At 29.8% G+C, this 9909-nt stretch overlaps 1 protein-coding gene across 7 annotated transcripts; it reads right to left on the reverse strand.

The window, feature by feature from the left end:
- Nucleotides 1-378: 378 nt before the first annotated feature.
- Nucleotides 379-7335, reverse strand: LOC111308497 (uncharacterized). Of its 7 annotated transcripts, none has more exons than XM_022906822.2 (24): nt 7152-7335; nt 6935-7063; nt 6562-6718; nt 5721-5800; nt 5493-5579; nt 5315-5365; nt 4587-4704; nt 4445-4501; nt 4276-4340; nt 4007-4090; nt 3856-3906; nt 3692-3754; nt 3551-3597; nt 3343-3412; nt 3194-3256; nt 2504-2593; nt 2382-2420; nt 2055-2282; nt 1873-1958; nt 1440-1488; nt 1284-1364; nt 1079-1172; nt 705-878; nt 379-613 (listed from the first exon to the last, which is right to left on the reverse strand). In XM_022906822.2, the coding sequence occupies exons 3-24, from the start codon at nt 6686-6688 to the stop codon at nt 591-593; spliced, it is 1827 nt and encodes a 608-aa protein (XP_022762557.1). In that variant the 5' UTR covers nt 6689-6718; nt 6935-7063; nt 7152-7335; the 3' UTR covers nt 379-590. The 7 variants fall into 7 exon arrangements, with proteins under 7 accessions (XP_022762557.1, XP_089599550.1, XP_089599561.1 ...); XM_089743424.1 differs by having other exon boundaries at nt 4007-4201; nt 7152-7288; XM_089743435.1 differs by having other exon boundaries at nt 6935-7229.
- Nucleotides 7336-9909: the final 2574 nt, after the last annotated feature.

Below are 9909 nucleotides of genomic sequence, written 5' to 3' on the forward strand. Positions count from 1 at the left end.
TTTTTTTCTCCCTCTCATTTTCTCTCACTCAGAATTCAAATTAATAACTAATAAGTTAGTGCCAACTTTGGTTAGCGAATAACTATATAAATTATTCGCCTTTATGTAACATAATTGACGAAAACAGATCTTCGCTTATATGGAACACAATTTAACTTTGGGGAACAAAATTCAACTTTGATATTTTTCTTAATAACCTCATCAACATCTGGTTAATATATCTCCCTATATCTTATTTACATTAAGCTGCATTGAATTATTAAATTATTCTCTTAAATTAATATCTTAATTCATAAATTTATCAATATAATATTTATGTATATAAATTAAATTAAATAAATAAATAATAAAAATATTATTTTTATAGACAACAGAAAAAAACATAAAATGTAAATTTTTAAATAAATAATAAAAATATTTTTCTTATATATACCAAGATGAACCATAAAACGCAACCAACGAGCCGAAAGGCCAAGCCAAATAAAATTATAATTGTAACCATACAAGAAGCTGTCCCCTGTTAAAATATAGGGATCCAGCTATTTTTATAACTGCAATCCTCCAGAAAAGCTATTAGACCCGCGCATTAATCAAATGACTGTACAGGACAATCCTGAGATCCCGGTAAAAGTCCATGTCAAAATTAGTATCACTACAGAAAAACACAGATTATATATGGCCAAAGGACACTCAAGAATGCACACCGTTGCAATAACTGTATATAGCATCTCTTATGATATTTGCAGGCTTTGTAGCATATCCGTTTTGGTAAACTTTCTTGTTAGAGGGACCATTACCAATTTCACAATTGACCTTCTCTCGGCTTTCGAAACCTTGTAAAAGAGCATCTAATTGTCCACAAGCTGCAGCTACTAAACCTGAGTTTGACATGGAAATTACATGTGAATAACTAGCTAATGTTTCAAAAAGACAGAATAATTACAGCATGGTACAGCCTGAACGTGCTTAATGAACTTTACTAATACACATAACAAAAGAAAAATGCAGGATGAGCATGGCCTCTCTCAATGAACCGATAAGCCTTAGAAAGCAAGAATGGGAATGACAATTTAAGTACCTAAGAATAAGGCAGAAGGTTTTCCTGGTCTTGATTTAAATTCCGGATGGAATTGGACACCAATATAGTATGGATGATCAGGTACTTCAATAACCTGCCTCATAAATATGCCAAATACTAGTTCAGAAACCCACTAGAAATTCACCCCCTCCCCCCAAACCACACATACACAAACACAACGAGTAAACAAAAGACAGATCCACACCTCCATTCGCTGACCACTTTCGTCCTTGCCAGTGAAAGATAGGCCAGCATTTTCAAGTCGTCCTACTATATCAGGATTCACCTACGAGTACATGCTTATTCTTCATTATCACAGGGTTGCTTACACATCAAACTTATCCATCTCAATTCCACTTACCTCGTACCTATGCCGATGTCTCTCATCTATATACCTTCTATTTCCATACCTACAGGAATGTAAAAGAAAAGGATTAGCTAATTGGAAACCATATTCATTCAGAATGCCAGAACCTTTCTCTTTTCCTTATGCATATAACCCTAATTATAATGCCAAAACTTTTTGGTCCTCCAAAAAAAGGATAATAAAAATATCACATAGCCAATTCTTTTTTCTTTATCTACTAGATATATAGGGATAGGAAAGGGAGAACCCCACCTTGCATGTCTTTCCAAACCTTTTTAACCACTAGGACAAGAAGTTTAAGATTATCACATGACCAATCTCATAAACCATTTAATACTTCATATATTCCAACATTAAAAAAAATAAATAAATATGTGCAAAAACACAAACAAATGCTTATTGTGTCAAAGAAGTCCATAGTGCTAACAATTTCACAGATTTGCAGTCCATGACTTCGAAATATGTTCTCCTTGATCCAAGACGCATGGTACCACCCATTTGCGTTTTTGAGCCCTGATTAAATCTCAGGGACATGAAGATGTTTAGTAAATAACACCATAACTTTATTTCATGATGTAAGGCACAAATAGCAAACAGAAAACATTAAACCTCGGGCATAAATATAACGCAAGGATTCCGGGTGCTAGGATCAAACTCAGTGCTGTTAGCATCCGTCAATCCGAGAACAGATCGTGCAAACTCAATAACAGCAACCTGCATTCCCAGACATATTCCAAAAAAGGGAATTCTATTTTCCCGTGCGTACTTTGCTGCAAGAATTTTTCCTTGCACCCCTCTGTCACCAAATCCTCCAGGAACAAGAACACCATCCGCACTCTGAAGATAGAAACCAGTCAGAGGACTATCAGAGATCATTCAAAGCAAAAACCATTAACCAGTCATTCCAAGGGAATAAACAACTAAAAAAATACAGACCTTTAACAACTTCCATGCAGCCTTATAAGCATCAAGATTCTGTAAACGAAATATTTTTGTCAAGAAGTTAAAGAAGTAAAGAGCAATACAGGATACATTAAAGGATTTAAAATCAATTTGACCTCAATTTCTGTCATATCTTCAAGGTCGCTTGCAGGAACCCAGTCCACAACAAGTTTCTTGCGGCAAGCAACAGATGCATGTAACAGAGCCTGCACAAACAGCATACAATTTATAGGAAAAATTCATTTATCTTTCTTTTTGGATAATTAAATTCATGTATCACATATCAAATAACCTTAACTTTATTTTTCAAACTAATTTGTAGGAAAAATAAAACTGATCAGCCCTACATATGATACAAGTTGGAATAAAAAGAAACAATTTCAACGAAAACGATCCTAGAGGACCAAGTTATATTAATAACCATGTCTTTTAGTCAAAAAAAAAATCTAAATGACTAATTTAGTTTCCAAGGAAATGATTAAAGAATTCTCTATAAACGGTTGCGGTATGACCGTTTTGCTCCAAATCACAAAAAAAGTTTTGTAAGTAGTTTTCTAAGAAAACCCTTTGAGCCTGAGAGCGTGTATTAAGATCTCTGACTCTTTCTTCGATAATATCTTATGTTTTATTTCATGAAACGATGACTGAGAGAGAATTTCGGTAAGGAGAGGTTCTGGCCAAAAAAAAACCTTACATTAGGACAGGATTGTCTCAAATATAACAAAAGACTCATTATAAGGGAAAATAAAATTTGTTGCTGAAAAAATATTGTGCAGCCGAGAAAAGGAAACAATAGTTAAGTGCACCTTCAGTACAGAAAGATAGGAATCAGGAAGGCCTGTGTACTTCCCCACTATAGCAATTCTGACCTGTACATTCATGACATAAATAGATAAGACTCTAGAATCAGTCAGTAAGAGCTCAAGATTGAATTTGACAATTAGTTGCAACGCACTCGCTCATGTAACCCATCACAAATTTCAGTCCTAGTTGTCCACTCCTTTAAAGAAGGCTCCTTTGCAATACTGCACAAAAACACACACACACACACACACAGACAATTGCAAAATGCAACACAGCCAAAATGATGTAAGTACAATGTTCAGTGCTTAAATTAAATATCCAGACAAACAAAGAAAGAGAATTGATCATATCATACACACCCTGGAAGATTAAGCACTTTGAAAATTGCCTCATGAGCCTTCTGGTCCTAGTAAAGAATTAAAACATATATCCAATTATTAATTGTCAGAATTAGGCAGAACATATAAAATTATACTTCAAACTGAAATCAAAACGCTTACTCTCAGTAGCAAAGGGACATGCCAGATGTTGGGAACATCATAAAGAGTGATAACATCTTCTGCCTAGAACAAGTATTTTTCAATTAACTAAAATTTTTCAGCCACATAAATGAACATTCAACTGATAAACAAATAAAACCTTTATCCCTCTAATTATACCATACCGGGACATGGCAAAACTGAGAGAGTTTCTCCTTCACATTGTCATCAAGTGCCTGTAAATTAAAGGGAATCTGTATTCAGAATCTAGAGCTAACAGAACGGAGCATCCGTGTGTTTATGTCTAAGTGGGCGAAAGTGATAAAAGCATCAAACCATTGTACTGCGACAAGCTAAGATATTAGGTGTCAAACCCAGGCCTCTCAATCCACGAACACTGTGCTGTGTGGGCTTTGTTTTCTGAACATGGTAGACAAGATGGCAAAAGTTCATTGGCCAATTGATTAATTTGTTCCAAGACGCAAAAAGAGGATCAATCATCTTCCCAAAAGAATGTGCCAAGAATTTATACTGGTAAGAAAGTTTCTTTTTGTTCTTTTTTTGCGCATATAGAAACACATAATTCGTAGTGTTTAAAAACTTACTTGTTCACCAACAACATTTAGAACAGGTACCAGGCTGACATGAATCAGACAGAAGTTGCCCGCACCTGAAGAAGAAGTATTGAGGAAAATAAAATCAACTAAAAGAAAATCCAAAAGGAAAAGGATGCTGACATTTTTGGATCATGACTTGCATATAATATAGCCTTACCTACACGGTATGAGAACTGGCCTAACGCCTCAATAAATGGCATGGACTCAATGTCCCCTGCATGCAAATAAGTTGCTTTGAACATAATTGGAAATGATCTTATATCACGTTGCATAAACCAAGATTGTAGCTGCATGTGTACCTATTGTTCCACCTAATTCAATGACACAAACATCAGCTGGACCTTCCTTTCCATCAACAGGAATCATTGCTACACGCTCAATCCATTCTTGAATGGCATCTGTAATGTGAGGAACAACCTACATATAGCAAGAATATGTAGACAAAAATGGCCCAAATGTGAGCACATTGGTACACAACAGCATAATTAATATATCACCATAGCGTAACTTCTTCGGTTAGGGGATATCAATCTTTCCCATAACCAATAGAAAATCCAAATTTTTATGCGGCTAGATAAGAGTATAATATTGTGGGAGTGATCGGTAAAAATGGAGATGGATATCATTTTAAATTTTTATTGAATATGAAAATAAAAACAATAATATAACACATGTCTCGTATCTATACTCTACATATATAAATATATATTTATATATATTTAATAAATAAATTTTTTACTAAATAATATAAATTATTATTTTAAATTAATTAAAATTAATATATTTTTATTTAAATTATATATTTATAAAAAATTATTTTAATATACAAGATAAAAATAAAAAGCTAAATTTTTATTTTTTAAAAAAAATTTAAATATAAAAATTATCCATACTCATTACATACTTACAAGAATGGAGTTAGAGATATTATAAGTATGATGATAAATATAAGATAAAAATTTGAGAATAAGGATGAAAAATTCTCTATTCCACCTCATACCATCTGATTTCAGCACTAAAGACAAACCTGAACAGTTTTTCCAAGATAATCACCCCTTCTCTCCTTGTCAAGAACATACTGCCACGCAATTAGAAAAGGAAAAGTTGACATTAGTAATATTATTATCAACTACTCTAATAATATTTAGGTATTAGATATTTAGATCCAGGAAATACAAAGGAGACGTGTCATTTAGGCAACTTACTTGGTAAATCTTTCCCGTTGTGATGTTATTATCACGAGTCAGTTTGACATCCAGAAAGCGCTCATAATTTCCAAGGTCCAGGTCCACCTTTCAAGTGGGAAAATAAATATTTATAGCAAGCCTAAAAACATGGGATTACTCTAGCAAATAATATCTCTTAAATACACTTCATATTTCATTTTTTGTAAAAGGCGGAACTGTGGCAAAAGATAAATAAGATATTTTTACCTCACCACCATCGTCTAAGACAAAAACTTCCCCGTGCTCAAAAGGGGACATCGTCCCAGCATCGCTATTTAAGTAAGGATCTAATTAAGTTGAGAAAGGAAAACTATTAACACCATGTTTGATAAGGAGTAAGAAAAATAAAGCAAAAAGGAAAATTGTGAGGGAAAGATAAGGGAAGGACAGGAAAGAAAACTGTTTTCTCTTATTTGTGAGTGATATGAGGGCGAAAAAACACAAGAAAAGAAAGAGGTTGGATCAAATTCTAAATAAAATAATTAATTTGAGTTTGAGTGTTTTCTTTCACTTTTTCAAAATATCGGATTCGAAGGGAATTAATGGAGAAGTATTAATCCACCCATTTTTCTTCTTTTTTCTATTTTCCTCATTTTTTTTGCTATTTTTCTCATTCCAAATAAGAAAAAAGGATGAAAGGAAAATTTTTCTTCGTATTTAATGAAAATGATTTGGGAAATTGTAAACCAGGTAGAAGAAAGAACAATAACAATTAACAATTTGATATAGGCCTCTGCAAAATCTGACAAATTAGCGTGAGAGAAAACAGATGTTGAAGTTGTACAAATACATATAAGTTTATGGTACAAAATTAGGAAACACATCAATAAACTGGTGATAATAATAATTAAAAGAAAAAAAAAAAGTCCGGAGAGATAAAAGCAGAACAATTTAGAAAATTTCTCAAGATTCAAGGGTCCTTTGGAATATCTTACAAGGACAGAAAATCTAAAAAGAGGAAGGGAAAAAAAGAACGTAGCAATAAAAACTGAAAAGAAACGAGCAGGAAGCGAAAGGAAGGAGAGGAAACTCAGGGAAGAACAGAGACCAATCTTGATAGAAGTAACGCGAAGTCCACAAGCCTTGAGAAGTAACCCGATGCTGCTAGCGGTCACTCCTTTCCCGAGTCCACTAACTACTCCGCCAGTCACCAGGATGTACTTCATTTTCTTCATCCCTCCTCTTCCTTAATTTTTGGCCTTCTCCTAATAAAAAGAAAGAAATTTTAAAATTAAAAAAGAAAAGAAAATATTTCAACAAACGCCTAACCACAATTCAAAACAACAAAACTGCATAACAGAACAGAGCAAGTATAACATATCTTCTTTGTCTCTACTATGGATAAAAGTAGTATCTCAACTCCTTCGTTTAGACGCACATGGATGCAAAGGAAGGTAGAAAGAAGAAGACTGAGTTCTTACCTTATTAAACCTTTCTTACCGCCAACTCAAAATCAGCTACTTAAAAGAAACAGGATGATAATGGTCAAAGCCAGAGTCTTTGCAGATAGGTGTATGCGACAACGTGCTCTGCCTTGTTTTACTTGTATACTATATAAAATATACGAAAACAAATAGCATCAAACATAAACAATAACTAAATTTTGTGATGCGGGAAGGAAGAGACAGGGACGCTCACCCCTCATTCAGAGAAAAACTGAAGAAACAGAATGAGAGAGAATTGAGAGAACAAGAATGAAGTAGAAGGAATGAGTTTGGCTAACGCTCATTGGCAACCTTTTTATACACAACCACAACGTTATGCGTATCCCATTCACCCTTCCTGGTACCGACGGCCCAATAACAAGATGCAAACAACCAACAACCTAAATATAAATATTATTAAATTAAATACTAGTTCAGTTAAATATAAGAATAATCTTATATTATATTTTTTGTCAGTTTAATATTAAAAGAATAAAATTATCAATTATATACTAAACTTTCATTCCGTATTTATTTTAGAACTTAATATTAATACCGTCATTCAACTTATCGACATAATATAAATATCCAATAATATCTTGAAACATGTAAAAAAAAAAGCAATTAATGTTACATCATCAATTACAATGCTTGCATTAAAATTTTTAAAAAAATAAAAAATCTAAAATATTTTTAAAAATTATAAAAATAAAATATTAAATATTTTTAAAAATTAAATATATATGAAAACTTTAAAAAATTTAAAAAAATCTCAATACTTTATAAAAAATCTAAAAATATTCAAAAATATTGCAAAATTCAAAAAATTGAAAATTTTAATAAAAATAATTTTTTTTAAATTCAAGAAAAGATTCACACAAACTTTAAAAAAAAAAACTAAAAAAAAAAAAACCTAATTTTCATAAAATCACAAAATTTTAAAAAATTCTAAATTTTTTTTCATTTTTTAAATCTTACAGTTTTTAATTTTATATATTTTTAATTTTATGGAATTTTTTATTTTTATTAAATTCTAATTTTTATTATTTATTTTTCAAAAAAATTTATTTTTAAAATCTTTTTAAAATGTTTGATATTTTTTTAATTTTTTTAATTTTTCAAAATTTTTTAAATATTATATATTATTTAAAAAAAATTAAATCAAATCGAATCAAATTCAAACATTTATTACCCTTATCCCGTTAATATCCCTAACAAATGTAAACATTTCTCCTATAATAATGATTATAGAAAAAGCTAAGGTAAAGATGGCTTTAATCTAGTTATGTTTGATCTCACATATAATGCGTACTAGGAATATGGGGCACGTAAGTTATCAAATTTTGGTTTGCAATTAGGAGAGAGTGAATATTGGATTGAGGATTACCTACGTATTATGTATATAAGATGATTATAACCAAATTTAATGAATAGAATCTTTCATTTCAAAAAAATATATATTTTAGATAAATATATTTTTAATTATTAAAGTTTCATTATTCAATATTTTTAGAATTTGAGTTTTTAGATAATTGTACAAATCAAAATTTTTTTGAGAAGTGTTAATTTTAATAACAAGTATTTAATAATATTTTCATACATTCTGATTTTATTTTTTAGTAATTCACAAAATATCGCATTATTTTTTATTTGTTTCACTTAAAATTTTGTAATTTAATTTAACAAAATTAATTATTAAATTTTCATTTAAATACATAAAAATATTATCAAATAATTTTTAAAATTTTATAATACTTCTATATTAAATTTATCAAACATTATTTTAACTTTTTTTTACTATAATTTTAAAATAATTTTGATCGAGCAACACTTATTATAAAAACTTTAGCACAAAATGTTGAAGTATAATTTTTCCAAATTAAGTTTTTTTTCTTTTTAAAAAAAAAAAAAACCCACCACAGGGCGTAGCTACATGTTATTTAGTTGGGTCAATTGACCAGCCAAATTTTGGAAAAGTTAAGTTTATATTTTATAACACATATGGAACAATAAAATTATTGTAATTTTTTGTTTCGTTTCCACTAAAATGAAGTATAAGAACATAAAAAGAGATGGGTCACAAAGTAAATATTTTATCATTTTTATAATGATAATGAGTAATATGTAATTTTTAAAAATAATAACCAAGCAATATCTAAATTAATGTATGCTTGTAAGCACAATTACATGAGATGATATCTTGTTGTGGTAACTTTTATCGAACTAATAAATGATATAATCATATTTTTTGAATATTTGAAAATTTTGGATTTTAACACAAAAATTCCTTTAACAATATAATTTATAAAGTTTAAAGTTTTTTGTAATGTGAATCAGTATATGACCATACTATTTTTTATTTCTTTAGTACGCCACTGTGATGCCCAGAATCAGGTGCCCTGATTTTGCAATTTTTGTGTCGTATAAAAAAAAATAGTACTGGATTTCATCTTTTCTTTTTATTTTTCAGATGAATATTAATTTAATTAAAAAATCAAGAAATGGTCATGACAAAAGCAAGTTCATTCTTGCTCCGAAGAGGAAGGAAAGGATATTCCAATCAAATATAGACAAGGAGTTTTTTGTCTGCGGAGCTCATAGCCACTTTCCAAAAGCAATATTTAAAGCGAAACTGAGAAAACCAAAAGAGAGAACAGCAATTTGGTCAAAACTCAATAATAAAATATACAATTTCAGGATAAAATTTAAACGGAATTTTTTAAGTTAAATTTGTGAAAATTTTTTAAAATAATTTCATAAAAATTTTAATAAAAAATCGAAATCAATAAAATGATAAATTTTAATATAAAAATAAGTAATATGAAAAAAAATATATATTATTTATAATTCAAATTTAATTGGTACATATTTAAAGATAAAAATTTTGCTAATATTTTTATTATAAATATTTATCTAAGAAATATATCAAAATTTTTTAAAAATATTTACCTAAAAAAATTTATTTAAAGTTT

The sequence above is a fragment of the Durio zibethinus genome, chromosome 2 (genome assembly GCF_047325235.1).
Source record: "Durio zibethinus cultivar Kanyao isolate XHJ-2024 chromosome 2, ASM4732523v1, whole genome shotgun sequence".
Classification (NCBI taxonomy): domain Eukaryota; kingdom Viridiplantae; phylum Streptophyta; class Magnoliopsida; order Malvales; family Malvaceae; genus Durio; species Durio zibethinus.

Bases quoted from the DNA above. Each gene is read 5' to 3' on its own strand.
- LOC111308497 (XM_089743424.1), bottom strand. From the start codon at position 6,688: ATGAAGAAAATGAAGTACATCCTGGTGACTGGCGGAGTAGTTAGTGGA. The intron at 4,502-4,586 runs GTACACATGCAG...ATTTGCATGCAG, and splicing joins TGAATTAGGTGGAACAATAG to GGGACATTGAGTCCATGCCA. The intron at 4,341-4,444 runs GTAAGGCTATAT...CTTCTTCTTCAG, and splicing joins CCAGTTCTCATACCGTGTAG to GTGCGGGCAACTTCTGTCTG.